Here is a 21,017-nt window from a genome sequence, read left to right as displayed (position 1 = left end):
TTTAAGCCTTGTTCACATGGAAAACTTTGGTTCGTAAACTTTTTACCAATTAATCTTGCTTATGCCACACATGCTCAAACTTGATTGCCCAAACTTATTTATCAGTCAGAGCATCAATGGGAGCACAGGTGCCTGCTACTGTGTTATAAACACGATGTAACAACACATTACAGAGGAGTAGAAAAGAAGTTGCGTATGAGGAGGACATGGATTAAGAGAGAGACTGTAGAATATAAATAGCGTTAGTAAATAATGTGATCGTCTTGGGGGAAATTCAAGGAATTTGTTTGAAGAGACAATACACCCAGGTGCGCTGCATAATAAAGTATGAATGAAGCAAGTCTGAAATGTCATTGGTGAGGATCCCTAACTGAGTAAAAGCTGTGATATCTATAAGCATTCTCCTCGATAGTAATTAGTACTATGTTTAATTATGGTGGTGTAGTGGTAAGCAATATGGACTCGCATGTCCAGGGCTGAGGGTTCGAGTCCTGCCTTCATCCAAGTTTCCCCATGCTTGGTGGGTTTCCTCTGGGTACTCCAGTTTCCCCCAACAGTTGAAAGACATGTAGATTAAGCTACCTGGCATTTTCTGTAATTTTTAAGTGTGTTTAAGTTAGTACCCTGCCATGGACTTGCACACTGTCCAGGGTGTGTCCCACCTCCCCTTAGACCCTGTACAGGATAGAGGATGAGAGTAACTTTTTTATTTTTTGAGAGACTTTGAGCTATAATGTATTATAATAATAGTCTATAATAACTTTAATAGTTTTATTGCGCGCTGTTGTTAGGTTCTTTCTGTAAAGGGCATGCATTGATTTAAGAAAACTGCGATTGAGAACATTGCAACTAAATGCATTTCCAAATGATCACCAGCAGAGGGAGTCGTATATCCGAGTATCGCGTATTTCCATAACCAGAGAAGAAGCAGAACCGGAAGTTGTATTATGTAAAGATGGCGGCGTTGGTTGGTGAGTATCGGAACAGCCAAACCTTGCAGTTTTTAGTTTTACAAACGAAACTATGTGACTTACTCTGTAGTACGAAGAGAAATTAGGTTTAATATCCACGTTATTTTCTATTAAATGCGGCTGTTATAGTGGTTTAATCTCATCGTTATCTCAGCGTTTTATTCCCTGACCTTGTTGTGCAGCCAGTTAACTGCTAGCAAAACTGCAGGTGTGACATGAAGTATAAACAAAAAACTCTGTGAATGATTCATAACAATAAAAACATGTGATTTAGCCGTATAAGTGTAGAAAAGACCAACGTGACCAATATATACAAAGCATTAAAACGGTTAAGTTCATAATTATTACAGAGTACAACATAAAAGTTAGGTCTTCCTCTGACTTTAAACCTATTAATTTCACATAAAACATGTTAGTTATACGTGTATAGGTTACTGCAAAATATATACATAAAAATATTAATTAGTCAAAGTAATGTCAAAATTCACCTTTATATCTAGCACAGTTTTAAAGATATGATTGTACATGCTCATTAATTCATAAAGGACATGAAGGTAGCATAAAATAATCTTGTTAAATTAGAACCCAAAGGCTTTTTTTTTGGTAAAAGTAATCAAAGCTCTTTTATGAGGTATTATACCTACTGCAGGTAGCTTGTTTATCGCAGCGAGTTTACATACACTGTCTGGCCAAAAAAATACCCCCATTTCAGAAGTGCCATATTATTGGACTGCATTAAGCAAAGAAAACTAAGGAGATTTAAAATTACTGGAACTGGGTTAAGAACTCTTCAACAAAGGATCAAAACCTAGAAGGATGGTGCTGAACCGTCGACTTTGTTCAAGAAATGTGGTTGGGGCGAAAAAGAAGACTTGAACTTAAACATTTGAAGTTGCATGGTAAAAAAAAAAAATTAACAGTAAAAATCATAAAGATTGAATTTTGGAGCAATCCAAGAAGGTAATTTTGTCTAAGTCCAGACTGACCCTACTCTAGACCAGTTAATATCAGGGTAATAAGGGACACACATGAAAAGATGCACCCGTCATGAATGGTGGCCAATGTAAAAGCCTCTAAAGGCAGTGTTATGATCTGGTTGCTTCAGTTGGTCAGGTGGCAATAAAACGAAGTCAGCTGATGACCTAAATTATTAAGGTGGACTGTTATCTTACATAATACCTACATATGCTTACATGTTATGAGTTGTCCTTGTGAATCAGAAGACACTCCTTAAATTATAATCCAGCAGGTGAGATCATTTTATTTGCTTTACTTGGTTCTGTTGCTGAACCATCCCTAAAAGTTTATAAATTTCAACCAGATTATGGGAATATTCTATCTGGTAACTTGGAGATAAAAAGTGGTGGAATTTTGCTCCTACATTGATTGTTGTGTAAACTGGAAGGTAGGTCCAGTCTGAAGTAGTATACAGATTTTTCTTGTTTTATAATGGCTGCATATTAAAAATGATGCGCTCTAATTGAGCCTCAAATTACAGTGGAACCTTGAATTACGAGCATAATTCGTTCCGGAAGTGGTCTCTTGTTCCAGATTTCCCATCAGAAATCATGGAAACTCAAATTATCTGCTGCAGAGCCCAAAAAAATAAATCCATAAAAATAATTAAGACAAAATATAAAGTCAAAATAAAACAAATTAACCTGCACTTTACGTTTAAAAAAAAGGAAAAATAAATCCCGACAGATAAGTGTTTTCGTTTATGCGCACAGAAAATGGATCTTTAACCTCTCTAATGAAACTTTCTTTTGCTTAACGCTTGTGTTATAAGACACAGTACACGCGTGCTGTACACACACGCATACAAACACAAAATAAAATATACTATACGCACACACATGGTCACAGTGTTATAGTAAAGAGTACACACGTGCATGGATGTTGATTATACCAGTGATAGTCGCGCTCTAAGACCCAGCGGGGGAGACGATTACCCACAGTTCCGCAGCGCAAGAGAGAGAAAAACCATTGGCTCAGTTGTAATTAAATGACGCTCGGCATTAAAACAAGAAGCGCATGCGTGATACATGATACCCAGTACTCGTAAACCAAGACTTGCTCGTTTTCCAAGTCAAAGTTAATTAAAAATCTTTGCTCGTCTTGCGGGACACTTGCAAACTGCAGTACTCGCAATCTGAGGTTCCACTGTATGTTCTGCGTGCACATATTACACTCAGCATCCCCATGGGTTATCATTAAATTCTGTACTAGTTCAACATTTTTGGTCAGTATCTGGTTGTAAAATGATAGGGTTGCGTGGTGCATTAAGCGTACAAGGTTTGCAAAGTTGTGTGCGGATCAGATGGTCCACTCTGGCGACCCCTTTAACTGGTTATTGTATCCCATGTTGGAAAATTGCAAGTGAAATTGTTAATAGCTTACACCCCTCTACATTAAGGTTAATAATAGCTTATTTATTTATTTTTAAGTGCTGGCATCCGTGGTGTGTGTTGCTAACATTCATGTCCCTCTTTTTCAGCTCCTCGCCTGGCCACACTTGGCTCCTTTTCACTTAGGTAAGACATGACAGATTACTTTATCAAGTATTTATTACCTCCATTCAGACTGCTTCATTAGTTTCTAACCCTGATAATTCCATCGTGTTGGCATATGGAGATGTTCGATTGAAAGCTATGAGGTGTAAAAAATTAGTTTTGCCAATTTTCTAATCAAACTAATTAATCTCTGTTACAGACCCCTTTCTTCATTTGCTGCTCAAAAAACAGTTGTGCTCAAGAACACGAAGAATGAAGAAGCTAAGAGGTATCGAAAATAGTTTCGTCGGTGTCAGAAGTATTGGCCCCAGTTGGTAAAGATAAGTTATAACAACACCTGGGGGAGGGGTATAGTGAAAGGTGAAATAGTGAAAGTTGGTCTAAGAAAATGTAAAACATAAATATCCTTTTAGTATGAGGAGATTCAGAGGCAAGATTTCTTTAAGTATATTCTTCACCATGGGGAAAATTAGGAAATGCATAATCGAGTTTTGTTACCTGCTGCGGAGCTCTGTGAACCGTAACCACAGCTGTCGTTCCTTTCCGATTTACAGCCTGGTTCTATTCAGAGAGAAAAGCACTGCTGTGGCATCGAAACCAGCCTCAGCAGTCAGCAGCAAAGGGGAATACGTCATTACCAAGCTCGATGACCTGGTGAACTGGGCCCGCAGAGTAAGCACGCTACATTTTTGGCACATTCTGTTGCTTTGTTTTTTTATTTTTTTTAACAGAAATAAAAATTTGGATGCTTTTTCACTTGTTACCTAGAGCTCCTTGTGGCCCATGACCTTCGGCCTGGCGTGTTGTGCTGTGGAGATGATGCACATGGCAGCACCTCGCTATGACATGGATCGCTTCGGCGTCGTGTTCAGAGCCAGCCCCAGACAGGCTGATGTCATGATCGTCGCCGGGACTCTCACCAACAAAATGGCTCCCGCTTTACGCAAGGTCTAATATGATGAAAACACATTGTTTCTAACTCATTGTGTAGGGATGCTCTAAGACTATTCTTGTTTTTAGGTGTACGACCAGATGCCTGAGCCCCGATATGTCATTTCTATGGGAAGGTAAGAGCAAATACACATCTTCAAGCCACTTGATAGTACAAAGTAAGAAAAATGAGTGCATCTAACACAAATGTTGCAGCACAGGACATTAGGTCATGAGCAGTTGCCTAAGCATTTCACTGCATATCGTACTGTGTATGACTGTGTATGTGACGAATAAAATTTGAATTTGAATTTGAGGACAATTTGAGACATTGAAACACTTTCTGCATAATGACATCTGCAGAATGCCATAGATGTGGTGCCTGTCTAGTATACCTGATTAATTATGACACATTTATAATACTAACATCTTATTAGATGCCCCATGCCGCTCCAACCAGAAAAAAAAACATTTTCATCCATCTTCAAAAAATAAATAAATAAATAAAATGCAACAAATGATCTATGTCTGTTGTTTACTAGATGACCAGCAGCAGAAATGTAAAGCATAAAGACATAATACTTATTTTATCTGTCGAACAGCACCTTTAATATCTGTAAAAAGATTTTCTGTTAGAAGCTAGAAAATAGTAGCTGTAAATGGTTATATCCTCCTTTCTTTATTTTCATTTCCTTGTTGCTGTTCATGCTGCCCTTCCATCTATCCCCAGAAAGATCAAGACCTCTTTACATATCCGTCAAGACAATACTTAGACAATCCACGTGACATCTTAGACAATACTCTGCCTCCAACGTTGTGGCAACAGTTTGGTTTGATTTGATGAGCCCTGACCTCAACCCCACCAAGCACCTTTGACCTTCCTAACTCTTTTGGTCGTTACATTTTAATGCCGCTATCTAATCTCTCTCTATTGTCTCCCTAAAAGCTCTCTCCCCTATACTCTCTAACGACCCTCCCTCCTATTTTCACCTTCTCTATTGTTCACGTATAAAAAAAACAACCCGTTTCGAATAGAGGAGAATGCTTTGACGTTGGAGGACCTAAATACGAGAAACTTTCCAACTTACCTTAGAATGAAGAAGCTACTTGGATGAGTAGTGAAACGTTTCTACTAAATTAAGAAGTCGTCCAGTTGACATGACTCACCTTCCAGATTTTCATGTTGAAAAATTCTGAAGTATTCCTCCTCCTTCATTATTTCATCCAATTTGTAAAATGCACCAGTTCCACTGGCAGCAAAACCGCCCCAAAGTGTGATGCTACCACCACCATGCTGATTGCTGCGACCATGTTCTTGGGGTTAAATGTTTCACCTTTACCACTCCAAACATCTCACAGGTCAAAAGCAGTTGTACCCAATTAAGGTTATTAACTGACATTTAGACATTTAGAAGCTGAAGGTTTGGGCTTGTTAAGAAAAAAACAAACAAACAAAATAAATTAAACCTTGTGGCCCAAGTCCTTGCGGTTTTCTTCAATTGAAGATCATTGTATAATCGTTCAAATTTCTTTAAAATAAATCATACGGCATGTTTTTATGGACACTTATGGAAATCATTCTTTTTAAAGATCCCACACTAACTGATTACCTGGATGCTGATCTGATAAGGTCTTTATATGCTTTAAAATTTTAGCAGAGTGGTTCTGCTCACTGTGAAGCATTTAATCTGACCAAAATATAAAAAAGTATTTATTTATTTATTTATTTATTTATTATTTACTTTGTCTTCCTTTGTAATGTGATCCAGATCAAACAATTTTTACTCTGTAATTGTTGAGGAAGGGGATGACATTTGCCACTTTGGTATTTAAGTGTTAACTTTGAAAAGTAAGCATAAATAGCATATTTTGCTGCTTATTACAGGGATGAACTCTGAAAATTCGGACAGTAATGGGACCAAAGACCAAGCTTAGCTCTCACTACTTGACACCATCTTATATTGTGATATGATGTGTATTTTTGCTGTTTGTAGTTGTGCTAACGGTGGAGGATACTATCACTATTCCTACTCGGTGGTCAGAGGCTGTGACAGAATTGTCCCTGTGGACATTTACGTTCCAGGTAATAATTTTCAGTCTTTTACATGAAACACTTTAGTATAACCTACTTTGTGGCTTTAGTTATACGTTGTTAACAGTTTTAAACATTTTAAGATGGCCTGATGTGTGTTTCCTTTTTTTCCCCCTAAGGCTGTCCGCCGACTGCTGAGGCTCTGCTTTATGGAACTCTGCAGTTACAGAGGAAAATTAAGCGTGAAAAGAAATTGAGAATTTGGTATCGCAAATAAGATGTGCCATCACAGGTGATCTGTTGTAAATGTTTTATTTAACGATGGTAATTTGTTGTACTTGGAAGGATGTCAGGAGCTGATTGTGGTTCAGCTCAGTCTTTTCCTCTTTACAGTTACAATAAAGGACTATAAATTGTATCAGTACCCTGTTTACCTTGATTCCTTTTGTTATGCAGTTTAAAACATCAGGCTTTTAAAGTAAGCTTTTGTCTACACACTATGCCAAAATATAGTTGGAATTTTCATTTTTTATGTGTTGCTTTCCTGTTTTGTAATTCATAACATAACTTCTGAAGATTGGAGTTATGCTAAAGTTTATGTGCTCATCTGATATGTACGGTGGCCGTGAAGTGCAAAACACAATAACAAAACTGAAAAAAATTAGAAAAATGAAATAACAAATTCAAAACCAAGTTAACCAAACGGAGAACAAAATAACTCATTCAAAAACAAAATATCAAAACAAAATAACAAAACCCAAAACTAATTTATTATTTAGTTTTGGGTTTTATTGTTTTGTTTTTGGTTTTGTTATTTTGTTTTCGAATTGGTTTTTTTGGTTTTGAATTTTTGTTTTCCGTTTTGTTAATTTATATTGCACATACAAACCGGAAAAGGTAGGTATAGTTTGCGAATGAAATTCTTACCGTTGATTGGACGAGACATCTGTCACTCAAGATATACAGGAAGCAGGAACTTGTTTCTCTATCGTTCTGCTTCACTTTAAACTACGGTGGCCATGAAGTGTAAAAAAAAATTAACAAAACTGACTTTAGGGCCCCTGTAAGAACGCAATATTTAAAACCACAATAAGGACAGTACATGTTTGCACAATCATACACACAAAAATCTACCGCTACTACAGTACTTCCTGTATATCTTGAGTGACAGATGTCTCGTCCAATCAGCGGTAAGAATTTCATTCGTAAACTATACCTGCCTTTTCCGGTTTGTATCTGACTGGCCGAGAAGTGCAAATTAACAAAATGGAAAACAAAATAACAAATTCAAAAACAAAACAACAAAACCCAAAACAAAATTACAAATTTTGATATTTTGTTTTCAGTTTTGTTGTTTTGTTTTCCGTTTTGTTAATTTGTTTTGCCCTTCAGGACCACCGTAGATATGGCATAGGTAGTAAAATACTAATTAGAATTCAAGCTAATAATTTTATTTAAAAGCAAATGCCTTATTTGATAAGATGCAACCACCAATATACGTCAGTACTTCAAAAATATGTCAAAATATTCTTTCATATACAGTGGAACCTTGGATTACGAGCGTGTGTGTTTGTACCACATGGCGCCAGCCGACCGCATTTTTTTTAACTGCTCGCTCACCATTGGGGGGCGCATAACGCACTCGGAGAACAGCACTATCCATTCCTTCCGCTTGTGTGAGCTCACAGGCACCCCTAATTGGCTGTAGAGCCGTGATTAATGTGGGAGTACTAAATACCTCTCATCCCTCCCCTCTGAGAGTGTTCTGCAAATCAGCGCTCTCTAGATCTACGGCTGCGAGAGGTTACAGCATCACCTGGGAATCAAACTCACGATCTCTGGAACTCTTTCTCCTCTCTTATTTGAGTGTCTCACACACATTAACTGAAAGGAAAATTAGCAAGGAACATCGCTAACAACTCTCGCGTGAGCGCACACTAACGGAATCACTGCTGTAAATTAAAAATAAAAAACAAATTAACCTGCACTTTACCTTTGAAAAGAATCGCAATAAAGCAGTGTTTGTGTGAAGGCGCGAGGAGGAGTGGGGGGGGGGTGGGGGGTTATGTGAAAGCGAGCGGAGGAAGGTGTGTGTGAAGGGGCACAGTGTTAAATTACGCGTGCACACACACAACGGCATGCAAAGGGAGAGAAAAAAAGGGACATTTTTTTTTCTCCCTACTTGCCAATTCCCACCTATTACTTAGCTATCCACCTATCAGTTCCCAGTGATCTTGTAATCTTTAGTGAAAAATTCAGACATTCAAATGGTGTTAAAAAAATATACACACAAGCAATCATGCATTTTCTGGGTCTGTATTTTAAATATCTCTACAGTACACTTGAGGTCACTCAACATTCAGCTTCCTGTTTATGTAGGGCACAAACAAAATAAATATGAAGCTTTTTTATTTTTGGTTAATACCTTTTTCTTGCTCACAAGGATATCAAATGGGTTAAACTTTTTTGCTTGTTTAATTTCGATGATCATAAATAAAAAAAATACACTCAAGACATTAAAATATTTTTCAAGATCAGTCACAAAAGGATTTAGCATGAAGTGCTCTAAAATCTTCTGGTAGATGGCTTTGTTGACTTTGGATTTGATGAAACGCAGTGGACCAACACCAGGAGATGTCATTGCACCCTAAATCCTCATCAACTGTAAAACCTTCACACTGGATAAGCAACTTGCATTCTGTGCCTCCACCAAATAAAATGCCAGATATACTTTAATATGAAAAGAGGACCACTTTGGTCCACTAGACATCAGTTCTGTGGTCATCCTTGTTGCTTGTGCACCTTTTCCTACCACACTTTTCTCTTTTAGGCAACTTTCCATAAATATGCTTTGACACAGCCTTCTGTGAAGAGCCAGTTCTTTCAGCGATGACCTCCTGTAATTTACGCTCCTTGTGGTGTATGGTAATGGTCACCTTCTGGACCACTGTCAGGCCAGCAGTCTTCCCCACGATTGTGGTTGCTTGTACTGAGCTAGACCAAGAGATGCACAGCATTTATCCTGTTTAAGTGGTAATTTACTCGAATTTCGAAAAAAAAGGGCTCTAAAAAAAAGGGCTTACATTGTTTAAATGTCTGGCCTCGTAAGTGCGCTTGAAAATGGCACAAAATTATCGACCCCTGAATATCTTTGTGCCAACTTCCAGCCAGAAATGATAACCAAGACATCTGAGTAACTGCTTGATGAATGGACTGCACTATTTTAACCCTGCTTGTGTGTAATACCTGGATAAGAAGTCTGGCTAAATTCAGACTGAGTGCTTAATGAAGTAGAGCACAGCTAGGTTACTGAAGGAAAAATAAAACCACATGAGTCAAGATGTGCCACTCGGTCCTGTACAATGTTGCATCTTTCTTTTGGCTGCTTTTTGCCAACAGTATACAGTAGATGGACAAATGGCCACTTTTTTTCTTCAAATGCTTACAGATGTCAGAGCAGTCTTTTGTTTTCTTAAGAACGTAGAAATGACGTCATTAGATCATCAGCAAGTGATAGCTAGGTAATAGGTGGGAAGCAGGGAGAAAATAAAGTAAAAAAAATATTTCAAAGTATTGACATATGTTTAGGTCAAACCAGGACTTTTAATGGTGCAGAATAACAGAACACATTCATGAGTGTAAAACCTTAATTTCTCTATATAATCTTCTGCTACAATAATGCACTCATTCCAGTGATTCACTACTCCTTGGATACCATCAAGGTAGGAAGTTTTCTCAGTATGTCGAATTGATGATCAGACTGCCTACTTTATTTCTGATACTCTGGCCTCCAAGGAACTCCTTTAGAATGGCCCAAATGTGAAAATTGCACATTATAGAAACTCAGCTGAGAGTTATTGCCACATCCCCATGACCTCATTCCCAGCTGAGTTTCAATAATGTGCAAGTGGTGTATGTGAATGTTTGTTTGTACAGTTCCCACAGTGGTTCTTCTGAAAATTGGTGACAAGTTATCTGTTGATTTTTAAGAGTCAGGTGTTTCACTCACTGAATGTTCCTGGGAACAAATGCAGGTGGCTCTTAACCACCTCGGCTGGGATGTACGTACAGCCTTCTTTAAAACTGGGCTTCTTTTACTGTAAGAAATTTCATCCTAACTCCCAGATTGACTTGAATGTGCCTAGTGGATTATAGCTTTCTTGACAGATTTATAAAACTAAAACGCTTCTACTTAAAATAACAATCTTATTATTATTATTATTGTTTATGTGGAGCACTTCCTCTCTCATGTAAACCTGGCTCATTGTCATAGAATTTATTATTGTAAAACAATCATAATAATGATCATAATCTTGTGCTTTTTATTCACATAAATATTTATGCACATTTCATGATTCCCACCATACAGTTTAAATCATACAAAATTTTATAATTTTATACAACTTTAAAAAAAAAACAAAAAAAAAACTAAGACATAAAAAGCACAGGTGATGAACTTGATGCTTGGGCCCATGGCTTATTCTTTAACTATAGTTGGTGTAATCATTTTCTTGAAGGAATAGTATTTGCATTCACTTGGTGGTTCGATGTCCATCAGCGAGGTACTTATATTCTCCTTTTTGAACCCAGCTTCTAGCAAATGTGGCACCTGTGTTTCCTGAAAAAGAAGCACCTGGTAATTATTTTGTCTGAGAGTTGTCTATGGGATAAAGTATTAATTCACTGAATTTAGAATACATACCTGAAACATATTGTCTATGTTGTCATATTTGCCCTTGAGCAGCTCACCCCAGGAGGTGAGATTGCAGTAGGTAAGGACACCACCAGACTTCAGCAGCCTCTTAGCATGGGCCTAGGACATGTTTAATTGATAATAAAAAAAAAGGAAGAATGATAAAAGGGAAAAATAATGATATTGATAAATGTATTACATTTGTGTAGTGACGGCTTGACCGTAGAGTGAACTGGGCCAGAGATTGTAAAGTCCTCAAAGCTTTTACATGGTTTGAATGGGCAATAATTATAAAAAGTGTCACTTTTTCTTCATGTATGCTTGCTTTATTAAGTAACAGTATCCATAGAATAGATCCAATATCACAAATAGGAATTGAACAGAATGCTAGTAGAGGACTATTGAGACAGGAATCACGCTGCCCCAACAATTTACCTTGAGGAAGTTCATTAAAAAATGACTGGCCTACTTAAGATTTATTCGCCCCAGCAGAGAATAATATATTGTCAAAATCATTTGAAATGGAAACTAATGCATTTCCACAAACAAAAAAATTTAAATTCCTGACATATTGTGTCCATAATGTACAGGATTATTTTCTGTGGAAGGCATATTCTAAAGATTTCATCCATTCATCTAGGAACCTCTGCATTCCAACTAGGGACCATGGAGGCCAATGGTGACCACTGTATTTATTTCTATTTTAACAACTGTAGTAGGACCTTCGGCCAACATTCGCACACTACACGCAATTTGGGAACAGGAAATAGCCTATGGGAGGAAACCGGGCTACCCAGAGGAAACCCACTAAGCATGGCGAGAAAATGGCATGTCGCCTTGCTCTTCATTTCATTTAATTAATTTAAGGCTGTCATTATTAATGTGGTCCTGCCCCATTTAAACTCTATGGTAATGAGCCACTGCTTCATTTGTCCATCATTACATTTTTACTTTACCTTAATGAAGTTAAACTGGTGAGTGTGCCATGTTTCCTCTGACAAGGGATATGTGTCATAAAGGATTCCTGTAAAAAAAACAAAAAAACAATGGAATGTACAGTATGCACTTTTTTAAAACTATATGTTCATTGTGTAATAAAGTACAATGTTACTGTAATTTCTCTAACCATCAAAGTGACCATCAGGGAGGGTAGGAACCACATCTTCCCACAGGCCTTTAAGAGGAACAACCTGTATGGATAGGAAAATTAATCAATAAAAACATTAAAATAATTTTCACACTGTGAAAATGAATTAAATGTGCAAAGAACTTTTTTCTTGCCTTATGTGGCTGAGATTTGGCCCATTCTTGCAACCTTTCGTACACACCGTCATTGCACTCAATGATCCAGTGTTCCTCGATAGGAAAAGATTCAACTTTGGTGGCAGCTATTGCCATGCCAAAGCCAATCTCAAGGACACGGCCACCTGCACAGCAAATCATAAGAAGTGTGATTTTAATAAGGTAGGTCTTATCATTTCAAAGAATTACTGGTACCTAATGATTACACAAGGGAACTAATCTATGATTTTGTATGAGAATGACTGAATGATTAGTGTGAGTCCTTACACTGAGCAAGAAGTGGACATGAGAAACACTACACGAGGTGAAGTGTACACCATGGTATTTTTGGAGAAAGATAAAAATAGATAAGTGTAACAGCAAACAGTAAGCGTACGGCCCCTCAGTCAGGGTTTGAAAGTGATTTTAGGGTTCCTCCTGAGATACGTCACAAAAATATTATGGTAAAAATAATAAACTATGTTTAACAGTGATTTTTAATGCAGTTCTGCATATAATTAATAAAGGTTCTCTTTAAACTAACTAATTTGCTCTTGAAAAAAATAGAGAGTTAGAGAACCATTTAAAAAGTGTACATTTATTTTCTGCTGATCTTGAGAATGCCTTAGGATCCCAGATTTTTTTCTTTGTTACAGGAAAATATTTTTAACATGTATTATATGTACAGTAAGGTTATCGTATTGTTCGACTAGTAAATTAAATTGTAAAAACAAAAAAAACTTTAATTTTCTTGTATTCTTTATGAAATTTTGAGGAGTAAAAAGCTGTAAGGCTACAATAAAATTGGGAAAATATAATAGGATACTGTGCACACTGGGTAAAATAAACATAAGCCTAATAATAAAAGTAGTTGCATAATGTGTAAAAGTTTGTGAAATGCATTTTAAAGTTCATGGTTTGAGTTGCAGATCCCCTGGTTATCGAGCATATGGAAGCAACCTTTAAACTGTAGGACAGTTGATTAAACTTGAGTAAACATGATTTAAGGAATGCTCTGTGAGACATTAAAGACAATATATTTACCTTTAGATGCGGCGACAGTCGCGAGCGAGTGCATGTACGGAGTCTCCCAGCGCTCCATGACAGGTTTCCCCAAAATCTCCAGGTGTGTGTCGGTCTCATTGTAGTCGGCATTCGCGTTGTGCCAGCCTTGCTTGCAGTTCTCTCCTTTGGAGAAAATCGGCTGTGCGGAGGTCATGGCTGCTGTTTAATACTGTTATGTGGTGTTGTTTTTAGGGGGGGAAGGAGTAAGTTAGATCTGGTGTGTCCAGGCACGGAGGGCTGAAAAAGAGAAAGCTGTCTTACGAGGCGAGTGTTATATGTTGAAAGAATTGCTGAATCCGCAGGAGGCTGTACAATAATCTGCACTTTAACTGGGCCTCTGTGATAAGGAGCAAGAAGGAGGCGGTCACATTGCTGAGACAGCTGGAGCAGCACGTCCACAAAGTCAAGAGAACAGCTGTAAGTTTCACATGGCGCTCACTCCAGTTTGGTATCCTTCCGCCAGGGAGATATTCCTACATAACCAAACATAAAAAAACAAGCATTTCATATAACCTTTTATTTACACCAGAATTATATCGCGGATAAGTGCGGATGATAGAAAGGGATTCTTAAGAGCGTGTGGGGAATAAGGCCGCGCTCGTGAGAGTGCCGTTAAGACCATAGATGGAAATGTGGGCGTGTCTTTGTCGACAGAAGCTAAATAGCTAAAACTAGCATAAATGCCCGTTGTTGGCAGTTAAAATGTTTGTAGGAAGTGTTAAAAGGTTAAAGCTAAAATAAATAAACTTATCAGCTTTGATGTAATCAGTGATATTATTATTTCAGGTTGAATTTTACGGCGCTGGAGTCGTTTAAAGACAAAACTTAATCGTTATTCGATCCACGACCATGTCTGCCTGTCTTTCTCTACGGCAGAACTCTCTGTCTAACTTATTAATATAAAGATTTTTTTTTCCTAAGTTAGGAGGTTTCTAAGGTTTGTCACCTATGCCCTAAGTTGTACTTCCTGTTTGGTGATCAGAGAGTGAATCACAAATGAGAAATTAAAAAAGTAGATTAAATTATGATTATGTTTTAAATTTAAACTACTCCAGCGCCTTATACCACTTTAGTGCTGTTATTTCAGCAGTGAAAATATAAACTAATCCCAGTAAAAAATATTCAGTTTAGCTTTTTTAAAATTCAATTATCTATTGGTGCAGGTTTAAATTTAGCAAGTATTTTATTAGTAGCCTATTTTAAAGTATATTATCAAATCTGCCACATAATTGTTAATAATATCGATTTTACTCAACCTTTTGATTTTACTTATGGTGCAGGTTAAAACTTCAGGCAGATACTTTAAGTACCGCCAAAGTTTCAATAAATTCTGTCCAGAAGTCGGTTTAAGACGTGCCCACAGTTTGACACATGCGCAGTACGCTGCCAAAACGTACGGTTTCTATTTTGACACATAACTGCTCATAATTTTACTTCTACTAAATATTTTTATTTCATTTATGGCGCAGGTTTAACTTTAGGTAAATACCAAAGTTTCACTAAATTTTGTCTAGCCAGTTTTGCGTGATAGACAGACATACAGACAGGCAGTTTTCTGAGACTGTTTTTTCATAGTAGACAATGAGTCTACAAACTTCAGACCTGAGGCAGGAATCAAACCCTTGACACTGGCGGTGCGAGGCCACAGTGCTAACCACTACACCACCACGCTGCCTTATTACCAGACTTGAGAATACATAAAGTATATATAAAGTAGCTATAAATAGTCCAGTGCGGATAAGAGATCTGTGATGCTTTTAGAAAACCAGCCTTGCAGTAGATCAATATTTTTGAGCAGACAGTTTGTTCTATCCTATCCATTAAGTGCTCTGTTCTTTGCACTACCTTGTGAGAGACAGGAACCTAAAAAAGATGAAAATTATCTGGATATATCAATAATCCAATATACATTGAAGTGTAAAATACTGTAAACTCAAGTGTTCCACTCTAAACCCATGCCATCTGTCAGTTAGTGTTCTGATGAGTTAACCTTTTACATTGAGCTCATTAGAGCGAAGATTATCTTCATCTTCAGACAGATATAAAAAATGTATGTAGGTCAAAACATCATATACATCATACAATGTAATGAAACATCCAGATAGACACTAAGCCGTCGGCCTTGTTTATCTCTTTCTCTTAATCACAATCGGATGTCTAGGAAACCCTTCATGTACTGTACCTCCCCTCCCAAAAGCCTGATTTTGCCCTGAAGCAGATGGCTAAAATTTGCAGAAAGCTGTTGCAGGTGTCTCACTTTTCAAAATGCAGACCTCTTCTAAACAGTTCAGAACCTGATAAGAAACATAATGCTTTATGCAGCTTATATTAAATTCTATTTTAAAAAGACCTTTACCACAATCTATAGAACCATTCAATGCTTCCAAATTACTGTTTAAGATTACTGCTTACTGGTTTATCTTTATGCTAGGGGCCATCCTACAGGTCCCACTGGTAGCTAGCTCAACCAACTTATAAACAAACATATTCTTATAACAAACATAATAAATTATTTTAAAATACTATATTAACAGTTTCTACATAATGCCTTGGTATTACAGTACATTTTGTGCATTGAATTGGCTGGTACATTTTTTAAGCATCTTGGAGAAGCTGCCACAGTTTTGAAAAGTGTGTTATGTAATATGTTATTTTCTGACATACAGATGTTTTTTTTCCCATAACGTTCATGTTTTGTTGGAAACAGCAATGATTGGAAATTAATTTTATTTAACCCACTAATGCAGACATTGTAAAATAAAAAATTTAAGAAAAATTTGTATTAAAAATAGAGTGTGTATTACTGCACATTTTAGGTAAATGCAAAGTTTATTAATTGCTGTTCACATAAATCAATAATAATAATTAGTCAAAGTAGCCTAGCAACTATACAGAATGTCGGTACTAAATAACATTTCTCCTTTTTGTTACATCCAAGTGAATACACCAGCCTAGTATTTTGCATCACTAAATATAGATGATAATTATTTTACAGAATATTAAATAACAGTATTGGCACAGTGGCCTAGTGATTAGCACTGTAGACTCAGACTTCCAGGGTTGAAGGTACGATGCTGGTGGGGTTGGTAGGGTTTCTCCAGGTATTTCGGTTTCCTCTCAGTTCAAAAACAGGCAGATTAGGCTAACTGGTGTTCTCAAATTGCCTGTAGTTAGTGAATGAGTGTGTGAGTGTGTAGGATGTGCTCTGCAATGGATTGGCACCCTGTCCAGGGTGTACACCGCCTTGTGCCCCAAGTTTCCTGATAGGCTCCAGGCTTCCTGCAACCCTGTAAAGGATAAGCAGTATAGAAGATAAATAAATGAATGAATAAATGAACGAATATAACATTGGTGCCTGACCTCAACGACTATGTGTTCTTGCTAAACCGGAAATTGCATGTATGAACAACATTTATATCATTTGGCTGTTAACCTACCAAGCCAGTTTTTTGTCACTGCTTTTGCTTTTAACTGACGCTTTAAATGACCAACTACATACGATTTATCACATGTGAGATTTTTTTTGCTATTTTTCTGTGGAAATAAGTAGGTCTTTACTGCATTGAGTGACATTTGTTGCAAGAATCTTTCTTTAGCTACCACAGGGAGAACCATCAGAGTCCTAATAAAGTCTGTCTACTCTGCGGCCATCCTGGCAACACTTCTAGAAAGTTATTTTGGAAGGTTATGCATGGCCAGACCTCTACACAAATAAGTAAAGGCCCATGTATCAGAAACAGATAAAAATATGAGATTTCAAACATGAACTTGAAATGCCTGTTAAAATCTGAAAGAATGAATAGATATGTGATCTCTGACTAAAGTAACCAGAAAAACAAAAACAGGATCTGAATTGCCAGGTCTCTTCTGTTAGTATCTTTACCAAAAGGTGCTTTTTCTTGGAAGGGTAAAATTAAATTAATGGAACAGCCTCATTTATTGTTATGTGTCATACTGTCCCAGCAAACATGCCCCCTGAAGTGGTAACTGGGGGATTAAGTCTGTATCTGGTGGGCCTGACATGACACTTAACAGAAACTACAATAAGTAGTATATTATAAAGACCTCTTATAATACTGTAAATCTACTCTTCTGGGAAGGGTTTCAAATAGATGTGGAACATGGCTGTGTGGACTTGTGCGCATTTATCCACAAAAGCACTAATGAAGTCAGGCAGTGATGTTGTATGTGGAGTCAGAGTTCCGGTTCATCCCAAGTGTTGTTTGGTAGAGTAAGGTCAGGGATCTGTGCATTTACATTACAGCATTTAACAGACGCCCTTATCCAGAGTGACTTACATTTTTATCTCTTTATACATCTAGGGGTTTAAGGGCCCAACAGTGGTAACTTCGTGGTGGGGCTTTTCGAACATTGAACTATTCGATCACTAATCCAGTGCTTTGACCATTGAGCTGCTCCTGCCGTGCAGAGCCTATTCATGTTTGTCCATGTTATTGCTACCTTGGCAAATCATGTCTACGTGGCATTTACTTTGGGCATTGTCGTGCTGGAACAGGTTTGGGCATCTTAGTTGCAGTGAAAGGATATTGTAGAATAACTATTATTGAGTGCTTCAGATTTTGTGGCCACAGTTTGGGTCAGATCCACATATGGGTGTGATGGTCAGGTGTCCACCTGCTTTTGGTTACCTGCTATACAGTGTATCATTACTAATCCTAAAAAAAAGTAATCCTGAAAGTGTAGTGCAGACAGGTCAGAGAGAATTACAAAAAATATTTTATAATAATGCTTCTTGCTGGACCCATAGCCTACAGGCGCATAAGTCAACAGAACAAGCTGTAACTGAAAAAAACTAACTCTAGCTGAATTTTAGTCGAACAGACGGTCGTTTTGTCAGTCACATTGTTATCGGTGACTGTCTCATCGATGCTTAGAGCTCAGATAAAACATTATCAGGTTCCAGTGGTTTAAAACTTACTTTGTAATCTAGAAGTCAAAGTACATAGTGTCAGATAAGTGACTCCCGCTAATCTTATAATGTCATGTAGTCATCTCACAAGCTGTGTAACATCTTAGCTTCAGGTAATTTTCTTCCCCGTTATTCAACAAACAAACAAAAAACACCAAACCTGGCTAATAGTGAATCCAGCAAAACATAAATGCACCCGATTGCACATAAGCCCTGAATCTGTAATGTTTCACTCTCCTTGTCTAGCTTGGTTTTGCACTTTACTCTTTCAAACCGCTCTCTCCCCTTAGTTAGTTTATTTGTCCCATAGTGTGTTATCTCACTTCTATATTAACTCTTGCACTCTCATTTGTCCTTCAGGGCAGAGTGTCCTTTAAAATCTTTTTAAAGCATTCATTTATCATGCATACATTATCCAGTAATTACAAAAATGTTTCCTTCTTTTCTATGAAACAAATCTGAATTGAACTCTAGTCACTGTTAAATTATGTTTAATGAGTATACATAAGGTCCAGTCTTATTTACATCACACATTACTACATATTTTGTGCGCAAAAAGGAACACTTTCATATGCAATCTTTTTCATATTTCATTCAGTGAAAATGGTACACATCAAAAGCTTTATAAAGATTTATAAGGGAAAATGTCAGGTAGAGGTTTTTAAAAAAATTTGCTTTAATACACTGCTATTCAACGGATCTTGTTTCTTCAATTCAGGATTGCATTACTTTTTTTGTCTAATTGTTGTCTCTGCGTCTATCTAGAAGTGTCCAGCTCCACCCCTTTACCTTGAAACTCACAACACATGCACAGTTTCAAAAGGACAGGAAAGGGCCAGAAAAAGGGAAAAGCTTGTTAATGGTTTTATTGACCTTGCAATTCACCTTGAAATCACCAGAGGGCTCTAAAAGTTACACTGTACACTGCTAGGTTAAAAACACTTCCAGTGCCTAGATTTAATTATGCAAATTGGTAAGAGCCCTCCATTGGATATGCAGTAATTAATATGGTTCAGCTGGTAAGGAGTTATTTAACCCCAACCATGTCAAAAGACATTGTGATGTTACTCTGATTCAGAAGGGTCAAATTACTGGCTCAACTTACTGAATCAAGAAAAGAAAACAACTGAGGAGGAAAGTGATGAACCTTCATCTTCGAGGAAGAAATGTGGTCTGAAAAACATCCTGAATTATCATGATCAAAGCTCTCTCAAAGGCCTAGTGAAATCATACCTAATATAACAACAGTAGAACCTGCTATGTTTAATAGTGAAAGTAAGAGCATTTCCACACACAATGTCTGTTGGTCAGGTCAAGGTTCAGTGATGTTATGTGCCCAAAAAATGCGGTTTTTCCATCAGTAGATTTTTTTCTTTCCTGATGGCATGGGCATATTGCACGTTGACAGTGCCAGGATAAACAAGAGTTGTTCATCATTAAACATCATTTTTAAACATGGATTTGCCAGTTCAGACCTGATCCCCACAGAAGGCTTTATGTAGCAATCCAACTTTCCCATCCTCAATATAGGATTTTGGAGGAAATTAATTAAATTGTGGATGAAAATAAATGTTGTAAGATTTGCCTAAGCTTATTGAAACAATGCTGTTGCCATAATCAAAGCACAAGCCAGTCCAATAATATATTAGAGTGTATGACTTTTATTTATTAGGCCGGACATTTTATTTCTTTAAATACAACAACGATGATGATGATGATTTTATTATTATTGTTGTTGTTGTTATTTTTATTGTTATTCTTGGAAAATAATGTGCCATAACATGCATGTTAGAAGACATCTTAAGACAAGTGTCTCTCTCTTTCTCACATACACATACAGGACACACACAAAAGCACCACTTGTCATTTTTCTGAAATAAAAGATATATAGATAGATAGATTGATAGATAGATACTGTAGATAGATTGAGCTCCCACATTAATCATGGCTCTACAGCAAACCGAGGGAGCGGATAGCGCTGTCCTCCGAGTGTGTTACGCTGACCCATATGGTGCGTGAGCGAGTAGTCCGAACAGTTGCAGTTGGCTGGCGTCATGTGGTTTGGAAGATAGTAGGAGCATGTGAGGGCCACCTAGTGACGGGGAGAAAATGGACACCACTAAATTAGGGAGAAAATCGGGGGGAAGTCCAATAAAATAAAATAATAAAGAATTATTGAAGTATTAAAAATTAAAATTAAATAAGTAGTGAAAGTACTACAAAATGGGAGTAAAAACATACAATACCACAAAGGTGTCAAATACCAGAATGGTATGGATAAAGTAATATTTATAAAAAAGAAATGAAAGATTAAAATGTATAGTCATATTGTTTCAGACAGGTAGAAAACCTAAGAGACTGCAGATTAAATTAAATAAACAGTTGCTCTTCTTAATCCAGTTTAGAATATCAGTTTCCTTAATTTCAGGTTCAGGGGTTGAATCCCAAATAGCGTTAAATGGAAAGATAGTGTGCTAGGGTGTACAATTGCTTGCTTAACACAACAAGTAGTGACCTTGATTAGGGATTTGGGATTTAGCTTGTGTTAGAAGCTAGTTAGCTTTCTAGCTCAGTTTAGTCATAAATAAAACAACACAAAAGC

General features: G+C 37.1%; 2 protein-coding genes across 2 annotated transcripts; one reads left to right on the top strand and one right to left on the bottom strand.

Moving 5' to 3' along the window:
- The first annotated feature begins 931 nt into the window (after positions 1 to 931).
- ndufs7 (NADH:ubiquinone oxidoreductase core subunit S7) lies at positions 932 to 6,870 on the top strand. Its single transcript, XM_053513393.1, has 8 exons — positions 932 to 971; positions 3,469 to 3,505; positions 3,684 to 3,752; positions 4,039 to 4,156; positions 4,253 to 4,432; positions 4,505 to 4,551; positions 6,409 to 6,497; positions 6,626 to 6,870. Exons 1-8 carry the CDS (start codon positions 956 to 958, stop codon positions 6,721 to 6,723), a joined length of 654 nt encoding a protein of 217 aa, XP_053369368.1. The 5' UTR covers positions 932 to 955; the 3' UTR covers positions 6,724 to 6,870.
- A 3,884-nt stretch (positions 6,871 to 10,754) lies between these two features.
- Positions 10,755 to 13,832, bottom strand: gamt (guanidinoacetate N-methyltransferase). The gene is made up of 6 exons (XM_053512509.1): positions 13,465 to 13,832; positions 12,421 to 12,566; positions 12,266 to 12,329; positions 12,096 to 12,163; positions 11,149 to 11,259; positions 10,755 to 11,064 (listed from the first exon to the last, which is right to left on the bottom strand). Exons 1-6 carry the CDS (start codon positions 13,637 to 13,639, stop codon positions 10,924 to 10,926), a joined length of 705 nt encoding a protein of 234 aa, XP_053368484.1. The 5' UTR covers positions 13,640 to 13,832; the 3' UTR covers positions 10,755 to 10,923.
- Between the last annotated feature and the right edge of the window lie 7,185 nt (positions 13,833 to 21,017).

This window comes from Clarias gariepinus, chromosome 15 (assembly GCF_024256425.1).
Source record: "Clarias gariepinus isolate MV-2021 ecotype Netherlands chromosome 15, CGAR_prim_01v2, whole genome shotgun sequence".
Classification (NCBI taxonomy): domain Eukaryota; kingdom Metazoa; phylum Chordata; class Actinopteri; order Siluriformes; family Clariidae; genus Clarias; species Clarias gariepinus.
The sequence above is the reverse complement of the archived record's forward strand: the minus strand, read 5'-3'. Positions and strand labels throughout refer to the sequence as shown.